General features: G+C 42.3%; 1 protein-coding gene across 1 annotated transcript in view; it reads left to right on the top strand.

Annotated features, from left to right (window-relative positions):
• antxr1c (ANTXR cell adhesion molecule 1c) overlaps positions 1-6,766 on the top strand; it is a 41,028-nt gene extending 34,262 nt beyond the window's left edge. The window contains exon 18 of the mRNA XM_030401125.1: positions 3,586-6,766. Within this exon, the coding sequence (XP_030256985.1) occupies positions 3,586-3,849 (264 nt within the window). The 3' untranslated portion in view covers positions 3,850-6,766. The remainder of the gene's footprint in view (positions 1-3,585) is intronic.
• The last annotated feature ends 14,924 nt before the right edge of the window (positions 6,767-21,690 follow it).

Genomic DNA, 21,690 nt, shown 5'->3' on the forward strand with positions numbered 1-21,690 from the left:
GATAGCATATCACCCTTGAGACTGGCGTGGCTACAGTCCTGTACAATGTACTCGCCAGTCTCAGTATCCGTTATGGAAAGCACACAGAGAGCTATTTTAGTGAAATTGCACCTATCCTGCTATCAAACTATGTTCAGATTCTCGCCAATGATTCCGGATCTCCTCTCCTGTAGTCTTCATGTATTCCCCTTACTACATACACACACACTTTTCTTCTCTCCTTTCAATGAACTCAATAACCCCTCAGCATGTTTGCTTTGTAGGCTCTGTACAGTATCAGCGGCTGCATGTGTTTGTTTGTTCATGCATCGTGTGTGTGTGTGTGTGTGTGTGTGCGTGTGTGTGTGTGTGTACCCCTATATGTATAAACACATAACCACATAATTTGCCCATGATAGACCACAGTGAACCTCACAAGGATTAAGTTATCTGCATTCGCATCTGCAGTTAGCCATTATGAAAGCGTGTGTGTCACCAAACCACATCCATTACGCTGACGTCAGAGTGTACTGTATGAGGCCGAGCTGGTCCACACACACACACACACACACACACACTCTCTCTCTCTCTCTCTCTCTCTCTCTCTCTCTCTCTCTCGCTCATAAACACAAGCCTCTCCAGGGAAGAATTTAGCCGGCTAAAGGACATGAGGTAATACCTTACAGTAAGGCAGACAACTGCCAGGGCTGTTTCCACCAACTGACTGACCATGTCTCACACACACACACACACACACATAGACATATACATCTGGTCAGGCCTAGACAATTTTATGACCTTGGTAAGACTGCAGACAGTGGAGGAGGTCAGCGAGCAAGCGTGGTTTTCTTTAATCCAGGAAAATGTTCATAGATTAAAACCGCAGCTGGGTGCTAACAGAATGATGTACAGGAAGCCAAGCTGGGCTTAAAATAAAACATCTTTGTCAGTATCAAATTGCCTCTAATAAACCTGCAATAATGGTCACACACATTGGAATGCACCTCATATCTTGTTCGAATAAAGTTTGGGGAGTTGTTTGCTTAACAAGTTTTGACAAAATACGCCTATTCATCTTTTATTTGCAGAGAGGTGAAAACGTTGATATCACTCCTGTATCTGTACGCTAAGGCTGAAGCTAGCTAGCAGCCAGTTACTTTAATTATGCACAATGACCAGAAACAAGGGGACAGAGCTATCCTGCCCAGCAGCGTCTCTTAGGCTCACTATTCGTCACTGTTTCATCCAAGCTACACTAATTTTTCATTTCTACACCTCTGACTCTGACAAACAAAATGTAACAGGCTAATTATCTTGTGTTTTTTTAAGCATTTTCTTTGACACTTTTTCGCTGTTCACTTTCTTCACAGTGTCATAAGAATGACAATTACCATAACATGCAACATAACGTTTCCAGCTCAGCTTCATTAAGAACTTCCCCATTACATGCATACATTTCTCATTAATGACACATTCTGTGGAACTAAATGACCGTTTCTTACACAACTGCGGTTTAACTAGTCACCAGGACCAGCTGTAAGCTTTAACAGCTGAGAAGGAAAAACATTTTTTCTCAGTAAATCTGTGTGGGATTGACGGCACAGCGCTAGTTTAGCATATTTTTGTGTGTTGCACAAAGGAAGCAGTCTTTGCACATCTCTCTTTGTGGGTATTTATATGAGACAAGAAAAAATTGTAAAGAATATGAGATCCGCGTTCTGGCTTTATCGACGTCTAGGAATGCCAGACTGGATAAGTGGTGACAGACCAGACTGCTGGTCGCTGCTAGATTCTTGTCTTTTTCTACTCTGTTTATTCAACATTTTGTTTTTTCGCTCGCAGCAGTTCATTTACTCGTCTGGATGAACGGAATGTGTCCCTTGTGGCTGTCTCTAAATCAGATTTCACGCCGAATGCTGCCTCTATGTGGCTGAATGTATGTGTTAGAGGGGAGTGTGTCTGCGGTAGATGCAGAGAATCATCTAAATGGAAGAGGACAAAGAGTGGTCGCTGAAGGAGAGGCCAAAAGTTTAGAGTGGGATGTTGGAGAGTTGCCTCAATTCAGTTAGGTTCATGATCATATTTGTTCTTTCTGGTATTGTTTTTCTATTTTTAAATATCCTCATTCCCTCTGTCTGACTCCAATTTGATTATGTAGTTGTTTTTCTTCTATTATGTTACAATACTATGTAGGTCCAAAATGTGGTTCAGACTCCTTTCTCAGTTGTCTTTGCCTATTTTTGCGCTGTTGACATTTTCAGTAGATAGAAAGTAATCTAAAAACACAAGTACAACATCTTTTTAAGATGGATGGGCTGTACTCTTTTCTCACAGCTTTGTGAGTAACATCGATCCCTGTTCCCCTCACTTTCCACAACCATGGTCCTGCAGCTCAGATGACTGATACTGGTTATTAACAGATTGACATTACTTCACTCAACTCTGGCTGCCAACCACATGCAACTATAGTGCAGCTCTCAGTTTACTATGGTAACATCGACCTCCGTGAACTCGGGTGGAGCTAATGCGAAGTGCAATATTTTACGACAGACGTAGGAGCGATTTCTACCGTTTTACAGTCTGATGAGTCACCTTACACTGTACAAAATCCTCCAACCTTTCACCCCGAAACACACACCCCACCCACACACACACACACCCACCAGCCCCAGCTGGTAACCCCAATCCCTCCCTATCTTGTTTTTTGTCCATATGGTCTCTTGATGACAATGACTGGAACTTTGGTAAGCGAATCACAGTTCTTGAACGAAAGAACATTGGACTAACCTGGATCATGGGGAACGTGGGCGTCAAAGCAGGGATTTGAGTGTAATCTGGAACACCAGCTGGCCATACACACACACACACACACACACACTGTCGTCACCTTCTTAGCCCAGATGTGCGTCAGATTAGACACCTGTGTTTCTGGACCTGAAAGTGTCTTACTCTGTGTACATTTTTACTTTAGATATAGATTATTTTTTAAACATCACACCTTTAATGTCACACATATTCAGTACATACTTTCATCTTTTATTGTAATCCCTTTTAAATCCCTCGCTGATAAAAAAAAAAAAAAATCCAGATTTTTTAATACAATCATTGAAACACTACCACCAGCAAGTCCAAGAGACATGTTGGTGTTTAGCTTGTTTAATGTCCACCAAGTTCACCATCATTTAGAGGCAGCTGTAGCTCTAGTAATCGGAAGGTCGCTGGTTCAAATCCCGGTTCCCCCAGTTGTATGTCGAAGTGTCATTGAGCCAGATACTGAACCCCAATTTGCTCCTGATGAGCAGTTGGCACCTTGCATGGCAGCCTCCGCCATCAGTGTATAAATGTGTGTGTAAATGGGTCAATGTGGCAAGTATTGTAAAGTGCTTTGAGTGGTCAGTAGACTGGAAAAGCGCGTTAAAAATGCAAGACCATTTACCATCCTAGTTTAGCGTGCTAGCATGCTAACATTTGTGAATTGGAACTAAAAGTACCCCTGAAGCTGATGAGAGTGTCATTGCTTTTGCGGGTATTTTATTAAAATCAGTTGTAGGTTTGAACAAAATTGTATTTATTTTTTTAATCCTTTGTCTCTTTTCTTTCTATTAGGGTCGATGCATCAACTTCACAAGAGTGAAAGAGGAGTCGGCGGCAGCCAAGGCCCAACCTCGCACCCCGATCCACACGCCCACACCACCACCACCGGACTACCGCCCTGTGACACGAACCGCGTCCTCGTCTCCCACCCAGAGCAGCCCTCCTCCCAAATCACCACCATCAGGCCAGCTACCACCAGGGCCGCCGCCCGCTCGCACACCCCCGGGGCTACCATGTCCCCCGCCGTCGCGCCCCCCACCCAGCCTTCGACCCTGAATCACACAGACAAACCCCTCCCGTCCCCCAACGCACCCGCTTTGATATCACAGACTTATCGCTCTGTTGACCAGTTCCTTCAGTTTGAAGGTCGTGGTCCTTGCTGCCACAGATACTCCTGCTATAAGCCAAAGACCAGCAGTATTTTGAGTCCCAGTCCTCCTGTGCTCCTCCTCTTTTATGGGAAAGAGTGTCAAGACAACTTCAAGACGTTGTCATTAAACAACGATAAACTCTGGAGGGAAAAAAATTTGGGATGGAAGGGAAACTTGCTATAAGAACAGAAATTGAATGCTCTCTGTTCCATTTTTAGGCACAAAGTAGAGTGGACCACCCCCGAAAATTGGAAAAAGTCCTTTTCTACAGGCCATGACTATCTGCTTGATTTTGACAAGCGGTTTGTCTTGACACTCTGTCCCATACCGAGGATGAACGGGTCATTCGGGGAAAATATTTTACTTATTGTTGGCACGTGTGAGATCAGGGAGGATTGTTGCTGGACAGCAAAGCATGTAGGGACAGGAAGTCCACAGAAGAATTATGCAATGGATGAAATTTCTTTGTTGTCTTTATCAACTACTGAGTTTGGCCATTGTTGTCAAGAGTTAAGGCGAAAAGTAGGTTGTACATGAAAATATGAGAAGAATAGATTGGTTTGTTTGTCCATTGCTGTGACGGTGAAAGCAATTTCAATTGGTCATGTTGCTAACATATCTGATTTGCTAGAAAAAAGAAAAAAAATACATTTTTGGACATTGTTACGTTCTCAATGCCAAAATGTTTTTTTTCCTCACCTCTTTGTGATGTTTCTTCTATTAGAATACATGCTAACCCAACAAATTCCAGCCCTGTATCACAAAATATGTAGTTACCCAATTTTGTGGTCCAGTCTTTGTACCATTCAGTGACAGGGAAGTGTACAGACGTCATGTGGAAGGTATGTTTTTACAATATGTGTTCGAGATGTGTTTTTGAATGTTACGTTGGTCGATATCTTTGAGGCTTTGGATTTTGTCCTTAACCACCTTTTCATGTAGTTGAATTTAGAGTACAGCAATATACGTATATATTTTGGTTTTATTTTATTTTTTTGTTTTATTATCTGCGCACATAGACTGTTGGGCAACTCTTTTTTTTTTTGGGATATGGAAACGTATGAAATCAAGCAACCAGAAATCAGGTTAACGTCTCTCCTCACATTTTGTTTTTTATACACAATCCTCATACTGTACTTTGATACCAATATGTGTGTTTTATGTCTTCAGTTTATCATCACCTGTCACATTGCAACTGCAGGGCAGTTCAAAGAGCATCTAATTTATTTTACTCCCCGAGAGAAATAGAGGAGAGTACTTGAATATCGACAAGGTGTCCAACCGCCAAGACGGACACTGTGCGCAGAATTTTAGACACACAACAGCTAGCCAGTTAAAAGTCATATATGGCTTACCAGCGTCTGTCAACCTCTCAGCTACACTGAAAAACATTTGAAACTAAAAGTGATCAAGGTACATTTATTGCTCGGTAATTAGAAAACATAAAAATTATGTGAATATTTGTGTGTATCATGCGTTCCAAAGCTCCTTGCTAGCAGCTGAAAAGACGCTGTTAGCATACAAGCTAACAATGACTAGAAAAGAATAGAACTTTGAGATTTTAACTTGAGGGTGTGGAAAAGAGGTTGAAAAACGCTGGTATTCCTTTTTATATCCAGTGCCTTCTGGAATTTTCTTCTCGTTCGATTTTTTTTTATACTTTCAGTTTGATGTACGTCATTCGGTGATGTCGTGTACCGTTGTGTTACTACAAGCATTCAGAATCATTCAGTGCCTTGAAGCTGCACTAAAAGAGAAGTTGCATATGTTGTGTCCAAGATTAACTTCATAATCCCATTTTAATTTGACTTAAAAATCACAACACAGCTCAGTTGAGGTACAACATGATTAAGTGACAAGGTGCTACATCAGATGTCGCAATCATCACATCGCAATAATTGTACTGCATTGGTATAACTACCATAAATAAATTGGACATAAATATGCCAATTATGCTTTGCTCGCAATTTCTAGCATATTTTTTGACCACATTTCCCATGCTGGTGATGGACTTGTGTCAGTGATAATTATACTTAACCTCACCAGATCTCATGTATATGGCAAAGTGTTGCACCTGTCACACATCGGGCAACATGCCCGATGGGTTAGTGGTGGTACCTTTAAGATGGGACAACTATGAATTAGATTTTTCCTTAGAAAAAGTCAACCGTTTACAGATTCTTTAACCCAGCAACACAATGATATTTTACTATATCCTCATTTACCTGCACCAACAAATTGCACCTTCGTGTCACTTCCTCCTTTTGCTCATCCAATGTTGCTGAGAGAACTAAGCTCTCTGAGGAATAAAACTAAAGCAGATCTCATCTAACCGGATTTATCAATGACGCCTCGATAGTGAACGTTAATATCAAATTTGTTGCATCGTTACACATTTAGATAGAAAGACAAAGTATTACTTTTGACTCAGCATTTTCTTGTTTTCTATCTCTTCTCTGATGAAAATGCATACAAATGTGGCCTGTAGATGTTCCACTGATCGCGTAGATGGCTGGACCTCTTAGGAATTCCTGTTTGACACACTTAAGACGTTCGGTTCTTTGTGTTAATTCGGTTGACCCCTAGGAAGGAATAAATGTGGCACTGATGCAGGATCAGTGTTTGGGGGGTGGGACCGCTGCAGTGGCCTTCGCCGTCAATCCTAAATGAGATGAGATACATTATGTTATGTTGTGTGTTTTTTACACGTATAAACAGCAGTACTGAAGCAAATATGAAAGACGTATATGATTTTCTCTTGTTGGTTGACATGACTTTTTTTTAAAAAACATTATCAATAAAGGTTGACTTCCAAGCTTCTACCACAGAGTTTTCGGTGTGTGATTTCTGCTTGGTACCATGTGTAATACAGGAGTCAATGTCTGGCCAGTCTAATATCCCTTTTGCAGCTCCACCCTTGCAGGTTTGGACAGTGAATAACTGTACCATTCATAGTTAGCCCTGTACATACCCACACATTCATTTTGACTGTAAGACCCTGGAACTGGACCCATGGCACGTCAGCACGTCTGCTGTAAAGGAGGTCCGTAAGAGTTTACAATACTCACAAACATATCTATTGTTTACATAGCTAAATCCACAAGAATGTTCACGGGGAGACTAATAATTGGACTTAATCCAATTAGGGCAAATGTAGAAACTTACATATAATCTCCTGAGGTCATAGAGGGTTTACCAAGTCCATAAGTAGACTACAAATACTAACAAAAGATGTTAGGGCATTAAATGTGCAGAAAAATGTCACAGTCTGAGCTGAGAGAATGTGAAAGCTACTTGTGGCAGCAGTAAGATGTTTGCTCCTTCATGTTTAAAGCTGCATGGTTCAAGTTCTTTATATCAACAAGGAATCAAACGTCTGTTTGTAATGTGGAAGGTGTCACTCATAGTGACAGACCCACAAAAGGCCTGTAGTTCCTCTCAGATCTACTGAGCGTTTTAGCATCTTTCAACCTTTTGTCTTGGTTTCCGGCCAACATGACTTCAAATTGATGTTAATGCTACCTTATGTCTGCTCAGTGTTGCTATCAATATTTAAACTTCAAAGCTGATAGTATGCAGCGTCCAGTTCAAAGTTCAGCTTGGCCAGAACAACAGTTATAAAAGGTTTAAACGCATGTTGCAACCAGGGCCCTGGCGCAACATGAGAATGAGACTCCTCTCTTCCTGTCCCCCAAGCACCACCAGCAGCGAAGCATTTTTAACGGTTTTATTCAAAAACACATCTTGCACACAATCAAACATGCTGGCAGTCTGTCTGACAGAGCAGAGCCCACCTTCTGGAGGAATAAACACCCAGAGTCACGGTTGTTTACCACAAGAGGAGCACTTTTAACTTCACTTTTGGGATTGAAAAGTTTATTTATCTTCACTCCCATTAATGAATGCAATCAAAATGCAGCAGTTAGGGTTAGGTGAGTCTCAGGTGAGTGCTGAGTGCAGTGACTGACCTCGGAGCATGCCGTTGCTTGCTAGCTTTCTGCTGATGTACAGTAAAGGGAGCCCTTGTACTTTTTTGGTTTGAACATTTTTGAAAACACCTGGCAGACACTGCAATGCAGAAATCTAACATTCTACATTCTCACATATCTATACCTGTGTACTTGAGGCAACACAAGACAAGATACATAAAGAGGTAAAAACTGAACCCTTGCGTAGTTCAAGTGAGACATAGACAGTTTGAGTTTCATTCACTTCCTCCCAGCTAGCCTGTTATGGATGAGAGACGCAGAAAAGTGCTCTCCCTCATCCCTTAATCCTCCTGAGGCTTCTTTTTCTGTTGGACGGAACGGTGCTTTCCAGTGATTTTCCCCAAATACTTCTTTCCACTGTCGTGCTGGGTTCACCACTGGCCTCCTTCCGGTCACAAGCTCGACGCTATAACCTCTCGACCTCTACCTCCCAAATCGTCAAAAGACAGCAGTGAGGTGGGAAATAACGTCACCACCGGACCTGAACGCAAAGCGCGGTGAAGTGCGTCCAAGCAACCCCCGACAATCAAGGCGTCGCACATGAAACGTAATGTATATGAAAACACAAACTGCGTCGGAGGAGGAGTGTTCGAAATCTGTCTCTCTGGTCAGTAATGAATTTAATACAGCCGGAGTAGCCTTCATGAGCAGTTCCAGCTGGGTAATTACTGTGGAGTCTGCGTTTCTTTTTCCCCCCGCTGCATGCAGAGGATGTGGGATGTCGGAGGGGTGGGCTGGATCAGAAAAAAAAAAAAAGAAAGAAAACGGAGAAAAGAATGGAGAAAATGAGGCAGACGGGCAGAACGGGGCAGAGAGGAAGAAAAACAGCATCACGCTCACCGGCCCCTCCTCTCCTCCCTCATCCCGCTTCATGAATTTTTAGCATTATCTGAGGGTATTTTTTTACATAATGGTCCTGAGAGAGACAAACACTGTATTTACTGTAGCGCAAAAACACACATCCTGTTTGTTTGTAAGTGCAGCTCTCTGAAGTGGCACTCTTTGACCGTGACACCATAATGACCTGAAATTATTATGTTGATCGCGGAGAAAAGATGTCTGTCGCAGTGTGTTTGCACGGTTGTCAGTGGTTACCGAAAGAGACGCCGTGCGGCGAAATTCACATTACATAAGCGCCGAGGGTCAGGCTTCGTTAAGTCGCAAATTGCGGGGCATGAAGATTAAAAGCTTTAGTTTTTTGAGGTCAAACACACCAAATACTTACACGGAGATACATTCTGATATCCTCCGCTGGTAGGAACCCATGGAAATACAGCCTCATGGTGATGTCTTTGTTGCTGGCTGCTTCCAAATGGAGAATTTTTCTTTTTTTTAGTGCCAGTGTATCCAGGCCACACATTGAACCACTTTGAGTTTTGTAGCTGCCCATCACATTCTTGCTGGGCTCTTTTGAAAATGTGTTGAACAACATGGCGTGCAATCGTCCATTCACGCTCTGACTTTTGAGATGGATAATATTTGAAGGGGCAGCGTTGGGGGTAACTTGTTACAAAGTAATCCCTTAGGGTACTCGGATTACTTTTTTGCTGTGACGACTTACATAATCCGTTGCAATAGTCTGTTTTTCATAAAAGTTATCCATTACCGCAAAGACAAAACTGTTGTCACTACCTTTTGCTTTTTTTGCCACAAAAATAAAATAAAATCCCTGAAGCATGAAGTTTTGTGTTTCTCTGGTAGCTGTGTGCCAACAGAAGGTAAACCTGCAGTTGTGTTGGTGGGCATGTGTATCTTACTAATTCAGTGTGGTGAGCTGGCGGAGATGACAGTGGCAACTTTGGCAAATATTCCCATTATTTAGAATTGTTGGGGCGAAAAAGGCAAAAACAACATCACTGTGAAATGCAAGTTCAATCGTTTGTCTGCAGGTGTGTGTTTTTTTTAAAAAGCCCATTTACTTCCATCATATTTGTGCCTTTATCATTACAGCGCAGACACTGCAGTGAGTACTCAATGAGTCGCAAAGAAGTTTTACCGTAATTTTTGACAACTCCAAGTTACAACGGTTACTTTTCTCAGTAGATAACGCAGTTACATGACTTTTTTTGACGGCAGAAATCTCGTAACGAAATGAGGTACTTTTAATTGACCATACCCAACACTGATGGGCGATGTATAGACTGTGACACGGTGGTGACTTTTTGAAGGGCAGGTGCAAAAAGAAAAAACCAGGAGGGCACTTTAGCGCATGTTTTGGCTCCCAAGAGGGCAGTTTATCATGTTTTAACCAGCCAAGGGGGCAGTTTAGTGTGTTTTTCCAACCAAGAGGGCACTTCAGCATGTGCTTTGGCTCCCAAGAGGGCGCATGTTTTTTCCACCCAAGAGGGCAGTTTATCATGTTTTAACCAGCCAAGGGGGCAGTTTAGTGTGTTTTGCCAACCAAGAGGGCACTTTAGCACGCGTTTTGGCTCCCAAGAGGGTACTTTAGCACACGTTTTGGCTCCAAAGAGGGCACTTTAGTGCGCATTTTTCAACGATTGGGCCCCCCTGTGCACACCACTGCTGGTGCACATCTTTAGTATCATCATCAGAATTTGGGTTATCACTGGGAGGTGTAATGAGGTTGTAACGTCTGCTCTTATAGAATATAACACATTGCATTGTGGTAGTGCCTTGTCTTCAAATTAGACTGTTAAGTCTTTTCACGCCGCCGCCCTGTTTGTCAGCCTCTCGATGGGGACTGACCCAGAGTAACCCCCCGTGACTGACAGAAATTGGATTGTCAGTATTAAAAGCTCCTTGCCTTCAAAAAAATCTATGGAAGAAATGGGTACCCTCCTCTCCAGGGCGGCTGACAATTGTTTTTAAGTACTCGTCTTCTGTCCATTTCTCTGGCCGTCTCTTACTCAGTGCAACAGGCCACACACTGTACAGCGCCAGAAACAGGATCTGACAATTGAAAGAGGAAAAAATGGGAGAAATCGTCATAAATCACGAGAAATAAAGGAGAATTGTGAACCGGGGTGGAAACTGCAGTCTCCTGGGGAAATCGGGAGGGTCTGCAAGTATGCACACCATGACACTACTGCTGTTGTTCCACTGTGACATTTTTTGAGGCGGACTTTGAACACTTAAAAATAAAATGGTAAAATATGGAGCACTACAAAGTCAATAGGGGGTGATTTCACGGCTTTTGTCTCTGAGCCCTGTTGAGTTATGAGGAGGAGTGATAGATTGGGGGCTTTCTTCTATTTCTGTGCTGGTATTTACCGTCTGAATAAGAACAGATGTGCACTTGTCAGTAACACAGTCAGCTAGCCACGGTCGGCACAAACAGAGCATGCTGCAAAAGGTCAATAAGTGAATTTAGCACAGATCATTGCTAGCTAGCTAGCATGAGTGCAACATTAGATGATATATCAATATATCATATATCAACTTGTGGGGCCACTGCGCTAGCATTTTCATACACCGTGAAAGCAATATATTGCTGTAGTTAGCAAGGCTACAGTTAGTGTGTTAGTGTTTTTGGCAACTGGAATCGCTTGTTATACAATCTAGCTGGGCCTTCTTTCAAATGTAGCACCGAATTTAGCCGAAGCACCGAGTTCAGCGCTTAATTAAAAAAAAAAAAAAAATATATATATATATATATATATATATATATATATATATATATATATATATATATATAATATGCAAAAGAAAAAAACACCTACTACCATAATGGGAATATTAGTTTCACCAAGAGAAACAGCATGTGGCGCTAACTTTTCGATAAGGTGCCGCGCCTTTGCACCGTGTTGCATTTAGCTTTGATTGATACGCAGACTTTTCCAGCTTACTGTAAAGATTTTGCGATATTTTTGTAAAGTTTCTTTGTGTCCATTCATGTTTTTTTTTTTAATATGCACATAAAAACTGGTGGTTAAAAAATCAATCTACTGTTACACCTGTTGGCTTGTTTGTTAGCGAAAACACTTTTTCCATGCTAGCAAGTGAGTATCTGGTGTCGTAAAGATTTCAACGGTGTCCCACAGACTGCTCTCACAAATCAGACTCTGGTTTGCAGTTGTTTGTTTCAGTGTAGAGAGTCGTTACAGAGCCGGACCTTCTGGAGGAATAAACACCCACAGCGGAATAGTTAACTTTGACTTTATCTCTTTAAGTTCAACAGAGTAAAGCAGAGAAGGGAAGAGAGTCTTCTGCTGCAGGATGCTCACACTTCTGTACTAAGAGGCCGTGTTGAAGCGAAACTCATGTACCTGGATATAAAGAGAAAAAAAAAGAACGGCAGGCTGTGAATTTTTTAACCAACAAACAAAAGTCTGGGTGCACAGGATTTTAAGTAGATTTATTCAATGTTTCTGCAGCCACATCACAACAGTGATTTGAAGGCAGCATTCTGTGTCTAGTCTGGTTCGCGGAGATTTCAGACAATATTTGTGGGAAGTAAATTCCTCCGTTAACCACCATCATGAAGCGGGCGGGGCTGACGGGCAGATTTGTGCAGAGCCTCCGTAAAGCATATCATTATATAAAGACTATAACAGTATCGAGACTTATACAAACGAGAGGTGGAGGAGTTCTTGGCTGTGAGATTATGATTGTTACCGAGTGGCCCTGAATGCAACTGCATCATTTATAGCAGCTGACATGTTTACTGCTGCTCGGGTTTTCTCTCTCTGTAATATTCCCGTCTTTCTGACGTCCTTTCTCTTTTCCTTTCGTTGAAGTGCCCTCCCATTCTTTCTTTCTTTCTTTCTTTCTTTCTTTCTTTCTTTTTCTTTCCTTTCCTCTCTCTCTCCATGCTGGAGAAAACCGAGGCCCATAGGAATGTGCTGATGGCTGAGTGTTTCATCTTGGTCTCACATTACCGCCCAGACTGAACCTCACTGACCCAACACACACACACACACACACACACACACACACAGATGCTGGTATTTGTCATTGTGCCTGTATTTTGATGCCCCCGGTATCCAGGGAAACTGGTGCGAGTGCAAACAGCCGGCTGGAAAGATGGAAAGCTGTCCTGTAAGCACTGTGGTGGTTTCTTTCGCAGTTAAATCCGAGTTTATACGACCGTACTCACTGCTTCTGACCATCCATTAGCTGCTACACGGGGGAAACTTGTAATGCTTTCTTGGCTCTGCGTGATCAAAAAGTATTTTTAAAGCTGTAATCCAATACAGGCCAGCGACAGGTTAATTTGATTGTTTTTAATTCAACATGAAGGGCACGTTTCCCCGACTGAAAGAGTCTGCTGGTGAAAATAAACTTCATTCTCTAAATAAATTAGTCTTCCAGAGGATTAAACATGAATCCTTCTTGCAAATGATGCACTACTTACTCACGAAATGTTTGGCTATTGTGCTATATTTGTCATGATTCAGTGTCTTGCTGTTCCCTCATCTCCGGTTTCATTTTGACATCGTGCCCTCGTGTGTCACGTCTTGCTCTTCAGTTCCTCCCAGTGTTTTTCCGTTCCTTTCCCTCACCTGCCCTTCTCCCGCCTCTCTCCACCTGTTCCTGATCCCCTCGTTAGTGTGTCTGTGTATGTAGTCTTCGTTCCCCCTCGGGTCTCTGTCGGTTACTCCTCTGTCTCCCGCGTTGGGATGTTATGATTTTGGTTCCTTGAGTTTTTTTTTTATTTGATTTGTGCTTTTGTTGCAACTTTGTTTTTTGTCTATTGTGACTCGTTCTTGGTTTTCCTTTGTCCCTCGGTTTTTGTATTTCAGCTTTACTTATTAAAGCTCGCCTGTTGTTCCCCTACACTGCCTCCTGTGTGTTGTCTGCGTTTGGGTCCTCGCCTTGTTTCCCCCCTGTAATCGTAACAATATTGGATCTTGGACACACGCTACGATCTTCTCTTGAATGTCTTGCAGCTTGGCCTTTCTTTAACGGACAATATCTAATACGACATTTCTGCCACTCGGGGTCTCTTCATCAAAACAAAACAAAAGACGTTTGCCGAGAGTTGTGTGGGGAGAGCCGAGCCACTGCAGCTGTTCAGGGCCGTCCTTCGCTCATTGATCAACCCGCATGCGATAATGACCTCTTATCAACACTCCTCCTCAGAGCTGCATTGAACATTTCAGTGTCTTTCGCCACATTGTTTTAATTTCACGGCGCACGACTTTCCCAAAACAGTCATAGAAATCGTACTCAAAGGTCCGACAATTGATAACACTGGCCCGTTAAACTCAAGGTGTTAACGGCCTTTTTAATCATGAAAAGAAACCCGCTGCAGCTGCCCTTCATTTTTTCAAGTAAAACGCTGCATTGATTAACCGGCTGTATTGAGGCTCATAGGTTCAGCGGAATGGCTGTGTTACAGTAATGTCAGAAAGGGGGAGGAAAATAAAAAATTGTCTAATAATGCCGACATTCAGGGAAAACATGAGTAACACAAATTTCCGAGTTATCGAATCTGAACCTAATTTATTTCCCGTTATCTGTGTATTCCGTCAGGGTTGAGTGCGGTTTGACACATGAAGACAGCTTTCCACCATAGTCGAACCACCTGGCTGTGAACTCCACACCAAAACACTCAGTGCTTTTCAGTAACTTTCCAACACCGATGATGTTGTGGACTTTGGAAAACCCCGGCTGCTGCAGAGGCCGACTGAACCTTCCACCGCGGATTATTACTGACTCACATTACTGTAAACAGTGCCTGTGTGTCTCTGTGTGTGTGAATGGTGGGTTTATGATAATTGCACACTTCCCCTGGGCTTTTTCATTTGTTTCACTGTGAAATGTTATTTCACATTCGCTTTTGTTCTTTGTTTTTCTTCATAATTTCTTGGTTTTGTTTGAATTTTTCGATGAACCTCTGGTGAGAGTCACGCTGTTTTATGCAACGCCGTGTTTGTATGTATCACCGCATTGATCACAGACTATTGTCCATTGTCCGGGTCGATGCTTGTGTCACACAATAACAGTCGGCAAAGGGCTAAATCGGTACAATAGGTTTCTATAAGTATCTTATTTCAGTTACATCACACTGTTTTTGTACTCCACACATAATCATCTGAACAAGACAATTTACAAGTAAGGCAGTCAAAAACAAAGATGAAAAAATAAAGAAAACATTTCCAAAAGCAACAACACAGACGTGACAATTACAGACATGTCCAACATGTCAGCATGGGTCCAATTAGACTTGATGTCATGCTACTTCCTCATCTTGTGAGGATGCACAAACAGTGTCATTATGAGGCAGAGATGTAGACAACAGTTTAGTGGTTGGTTTGTTTTGAATGTGTGTGCATACATGCTGAGATCTGTGGCCTTTGTGTTTTATTGAAAGGAAAATTAGTATTGGCACCATGTCAAGGGGTTTTGGTGAATTTAATTACACAAAACTATATTTCCCAAAACACGTTCGGCACGACAGCTTTGTTTACTCGTCTGTACATAGCAAGAAAATATGTCAGATCCTGCTTGTCAGACTCTGCTGAAGTTTGAGGGAATTGAACCGCTAACTCAGGCCCTGCCCTAATAAGTGAGTGTCCACTTATAGCTGGGAAACCCAACTAGGCACTGCAGGTCTGTATACCTATGGATCTTTTGGCACGTCGAAGCAGGTGTAATAGAAAAGCATGCATTGATAACTAGCCTACCACCTTAAAACTCCGCCATGAAGTTAACATTTTTGTCATGTGTCTTGCTCCATATCTTACCTATGTGCCAGTATCGGGCCCAACAATGGCAAAAAAAAAAGTAATTTTGTAGACATTTTTATTTTAGAGTTTAATATGTCCTGGATAATGATTAAAAAAAACATGTTGATGACTCATCCTGCACTCAGGGGCGTGTACTAATTTTAAATCCAACAACAGTCTCTTTCAGTGTTTCTGGGGACCTGACCTCACAGCCAACTATACAAAAACATAGTTACTTAAAAACGCAACTTCATAACTCATACATCACACAACTAGAAATGTATTCACTGATTGAGGTGAAACTGGATCATTGTTTATAGAGAAAGTATTTTCTGCCATCCTTCGGCTGCGCTGCCTCAACTCTGGACAGTTAAGCAATAGCTGGACAGTAACTGGCCAGTGACAGCACAGAGGTGATTTACGGGTGTTCCTGTTGTACTTAAAGCATTAGTTTTGTTCCTAAAGTTATTGCTAAAGGCTGTTTAATGTAGCCGGTGTTAACTAGTTGGCAGTATTTGCTGACCCAGCAAACCTGGCAAGAAATCCGCTGAGAAGCTGTGTTCCCTGTCGTCAAACTTGCCTCCATCTTCTCTGAGGCTGTGTTGTTCCGTCCTGGTCCGGCTGTGTTCACTGGGAGCGGTCAGCCTGGGCAGAGTGGAGTTGATGGACGGCTCCGTCCATGGTGCTTTTGGCTGCTGTGAACACCAATTAATATCTGCAACGAGTCCGTCCTTATCTGCTTGTTTATACAGGAAACACGTTACTATGCTAACACAAATAGCACTAGCCCTTTGTATGGGAACTTCAGTAGTAACCTAGCCTAGCGTTTCTTTCAAAACCTAGCTGCGTGTAATTAGCAAGCAAGGATATTACTCATAGGTCTCCTAGAGAGATCCCTGGGGAAAGAGTTATGGGTCATATTTCTGGTGCCTGTCGGAACTAGCACAAGTAAGAAAGTATAATAATAACTTACATCTTAATGAATGAACGATGCACCGTACCAATTGTTCCAGGAAGGAGCATTAGCATCCTGGTAGCATGGAAAGTTCCTGTTCCTTGGCTGGATGCACCCTCAATTCGGGCAAGGTATCATGGGTGCTGGGAATAAGATGGATAAAGGGTTACAAGTTAGAAAAAGTCCCATGAAGGGCTGATTTATTCACTATGTGAGAGCTGTAACACTAGTTTATCAGTTTAGGCGGACCACATCCATTATATCATAAAATGCAGCCCTGTATTTGATGGGTATGGTTACTTTTTCAAACACTCTTGTCAACTCGCAGATTTCAGTAAATTATCTACAGCTGATTAAATCTGCTAGACAATTTAGATGTCAAAATCTACGGTTGTCGAGTTCTGTTTACATCTGTGTGAAATCTGGGACCCATCATTGCAAGATTTACTGAGAATTTCATGCAGCTAATTGGCCAAACACATTCCCACTATTTGTACAGGACAAAAGGTCAGTTCTCTAGAAGTCGCAAACAAAGACGCGAAGAAAAAAAAAGAGTTAGAAAAATAAACAAACACACCCAAACACTGTCATGTTGCTCTGTGGGCGTTGATGGGGCAGCAAGCGGTCAAAAATGGTAACAAAAAATTGGATAAAAAAAAGTGAAGCAGCCACAGTGCCAGCTCTGCTTTGCTCAGCACTGAAAGGAATTACAGTTCTGTGATGCAAACGTGGCACCAGGAGCTGCCCTCAACAACCCCCCACCTCCACACACACACACACACATCCCCCTCTTCTCTGCTTCCTCCCTTTTCCTGCCAAAGCCGACGCGACCACTCAGGCCCCAGGGGCAACTTGTGTGGCACGGGAACCCCTCCCCTCCCCACCTCCACCTCTTCATCTTCTCCTCCCTCACATCGACTCAGAAGAAGCAGAGTCTTACATATTTAGCCCCTTATCTATTTCCATCGCAGCTCATGTCACAACCTTTGACATCATCCTGGTGCCGCAACAATTCTAATAAAAAAACTTCTCCCTAAATTGGCTCCCTGCAGCACCAGACTGGTAAAACAACATGTTCTCTCGCTCCATCTGTGTTGCTGAACGATGATTAACGAGACTCTTTTGCGAGGAAGCGTTGACAGTCATCCAGGTGAAGTTTACTTTGACCCAGACTGTCTCCAGTAAGCATTAGTGTACCTTAAATTTTATTACTGTGCAACCCCCCCAACCAGGAAGCGGGAAGAACAAGAAAGATAAACAGCGATCACAGCTTGTTCCAAGACTCCCACACACACACGCGCACACACACACAGACACACACACATCCACACACACACATCCACAGGCATATGGAGCTGGTTCGCAGGGATCAAGAGATGTAAGAGTGAGCTGATATAAAGGTATGTTTAAAGGCTGAGTTTAGAAACAAGCAGCACATAGACATAAACTGAGGCACAATCAAAACATGAAAAATAATGTCACATTGTCCCGTCAAAAAGCTGTTTCTTGAGCGTGTTTTACTGGTTTTTGGGGGCCAGATCTGGTCTTTTTCTTTTCTGTTTGTAGATCTCACTCACTGTTCTGTACGTGATACGGGATAGCCAACAAGCTGGTGTAACAGTTAAAGGCACAACATGAAAAAGAATTAGCCACCTGTCGAATTCACACATACAACAAATAGGGGGCAGCATATTACCAGAATAACCGCTGACTGCTGCTAACTGTAGACACTGTTAGCTAGTTAGCTCAGTTAGCCATGCAGCTAGTGGGTCAGACTGAGAGCTAACTCAGAGCTGGTTAGCATGCTCACTCTAGTAGATACCTTCTCAACACAATACATAGACGCCATAATGTCGAAACTGCTATTTCTTTGCATTCTGTTGATGATTTATGTTTATGTTACATATTGCCCCTTTAATGGGCCTGTATGGAAATAACCTGGGCGGGGAGAGGGGCTGAACCATGTGTTTCATTTCATCATAAAAATTCCTGTTTTAACAGTTTGTTTAACCACAGATAACTTAAAGTACGCAAAGAATCAAAGATGATGCGCTCATATTTAAACCTTAATATTTCAGTGTGACAATAAGTGAGCAAATCGCAAAATTCCACCCTAAAAGCGGAATTAGGGATTGTCAAAGTTATGATAAACATGTCAACACCGATGTTGCTGAGGGACTCGACATCTTGTCCAACAATTCTTTTTGATAATCTTGATGGGTTTTTTTCTTTTTCTTTTTTTACAGTAGGCCAAATCTCCCTTGTTTCCCCCCTAAACACAGTGATTGCCCTTTCTTCAGCAAAAAAAATAAAGCCATAAATAAACTTCCCGCTTTTCTGACCCCTTCTCCCTCCCTCATAATTTTTGTATGGCTCCTGACTCGGACTTCTCTAGCTGTAATACCCACACCCCAAGGACACCAGCAGGATCCAGGATTTTTAGGGTTTTGGAAGAAACCAAAGACGCCTCCGGGCATAAAGACACTGGAGACGCGACAAGAGACAGCGAGGGCATGACGTGACCAAAGACAGGGGCCGGATACAAGTCTCACATTTACATGGTGGGCACATTAACCGAGGGAGCAGCCAGGACACCCACAGTCTGCAGCACTTTGCTTCACTCGGTTGGTTTTCATCCCACAAATGTGCTCATGTGCAAGCTTTTTTTTTTCCAAATGCTCTAGGTACATTTGCAGGCCTGATTTGCATTAATCCCCATTTCCCATGCTTATTTATTTCTCATAGAAAGTCAATGGAGGAGAACTCTGTGCCTCGTGAAATTTCATCTGGCATTTAACTGCTGTAATGAAGAGCCTTGGGTTTACACGATTGTTTCAGCCATGTTTAAACAACTGTATTTTGGTTGCAACCGTCTCTTGTGTAGTAGAAGCCGAAACGTAATTATTTTGGTGGAGCTGAAAGAGAAGGGTTACGGGAACAAAGTAATGCTTAGTGGGAAACACACGGCGTCTCAAACTGGTTTGAATTGTGCCGATTTGGGTACGGTGTTGTCACCATGAGAGGACAGAGGCAGAGAGATACAGAGGCAGCTAGACAAAGATAGATTTGAGGGACACAATTGATATTTAAAGTCTGACAAAACAACCACAGACTGAGAAGAAAAAAAAAAATAGTGTAGGTATGACTGCATGGAAACTACAGCGAGGCATACACAGGCCAGATGATGTCAAACCACACTAAAGGCTGCGCACTGGGAAAATAATGCTGAATCACATATAAACCTGAAACGCACCAAGCAATATGTTATATAAGCGCTGTAACACTCACAATGACGTCCTTTAATTCATGGGCAGAGCAATCTGAATCCAACAGTGCTGTAAGTTAGGTGAAATACTTAATCTACTCCTGGAAAGAAAGAAATACAGGCTCCGTTGTTCACTCCTTACATTTCAGGCAAGCGAGCCAACGACAAGTAACTCAGGGAGCGACCCAAATCCTCCATCCGACTTAAACTACAAGGAACTTTTAACTGGTTACGAAAGAGTCTCAGTTTAATGCCGATACCTCCGTGTGACCTACTTAACAAGCGGGACTATCTGCGAGAAGACTGGCTATTTCTGTATAGTTCCATCAGAACAACACAGTACCATTCTGTGGTCAAGTCATTAATTATAAGCATGACACCTCGGGTTACATTTTCAAAATAAAGGCAGCAAAACCACTTGGTTAGGTTTAGGAAAAGATCATGGTTTTGCCAAAAAATAACTACTTCCTTAAAGGAGTCTTATTATGCTATTTTCTCTCATACTGTTGAATTCCACAGCACTGTATTCCCCCTCTGTATGAAACCCTGTTTTTAAGCTCCTGTCTGTTTGAGGCCTTCCCTGCCCCTGAATACCCAGTCTCCTCTTATTGGTTAACTCACACACGCCTGACCCAGCAAGCTACTGGGTCATGACTCAGCATTTTATGTTGGCCTTGCAACTAGCAATATCATATTGTTGGCTAATTATTATGAAGACATAACATCACTTAAATTTGACAATAACTTTAGCTTCAGCATTACAAAATTACCATACCGAGCAGCCAAATCTGTTAGCTGCAGGATTGCATGTAATTTAGGTGTTTTTTTTTTCTTTCCTCATCATATCGCAACTTATTAAAATTACAGAGCCACATTACCTTTTCCATATGCAGCCTGCAAACAACTGCGTTTTAAAAAGTTGTGTCATCCTATCAATTGCGACTAAACTTTCAGCACATGCTAGCCAGAACTAGATCATAGACAGAAGATGACGGCGTTCGTGCTGTTTTTGTCCACAGGGGCCGCCAGAATCAACAAAAAAAACAGATATGACTAAGCCTTTCGGTAAAACTATGAAAACATTGCATGACTCTTTAAAGCCCATCTAAATCAAACTTCATGAGCATAAATTTTCCCCTCGGAGCTGCAGATGCCATCACCGACCACAGAGAGAAAATAAACAGCTGTGCAACCTGATAGGACAAATTCTAGTGACATAAATTGTCATTTTTCCACTATCCTGCCATGTCATGCGGTTTGGATGGAGCACTATGTAGGCCAGCAGCAATTATGCTATATTGAGAGGGTGTGTGTGTGTGTTTGTGTGTCTGTGCGTGTCCAATCAAGAGTGTAACTGCCCCTCTTCTGTCAAAACCAACTGATTTATGTGAAGGAGAAAATAACCACAGTCATCGCCGTCTAGTTCACTGACAGGGAGGCCGAGGATGGCTTGAGTAATGCTTTGTCAGTGTTGTTGGGCCACAATAATAACCCTTATTAACATGGCACACTTATAAAGCAGAATTACAGACCGCCTCATCATGGTAATAAAAGATGACAGCTCAAAAGCACAGAAGAAAGGGTAAAATAAGTAGATGAATCAAAGCTTTTCGCTATTGGTGAGCTGTCTATGCAGGGTTTTTGTTCACTTTGCCTGAGAATTCAGAAAAAGAAAGCACAAAAGAGTGAAAAATACTGGTTTTGGGTGCAACTTGCTGGTTTCGTGTACGTTGACCTTTTATATTTTTTGGTAATGAGGTTGGAAGTTGACACCGGTTTAAAAATAAACAAGGCTGGTACAAGGCTCCGACCTCTCCGGTGTGAGCTGCCGTACAGCTTTGCAAGCAAAAGCTATACCGTCAGGAAATGACAGCAGAAACTCAAGTAATAATTTTGGTTTGGTGAA

This window comes from Sparus aurata, chromosome 20, assembly GCF_900880675.1.
Source record: "Sparus aurata chromosome 20, fSpaAur1.1, whole genome shotgun sequence".
NCBI lineage: Eukaryota > Metazoa > Chordata > Actinopteri > Spariformes > Sparidae > Sparus > Sparus aurata.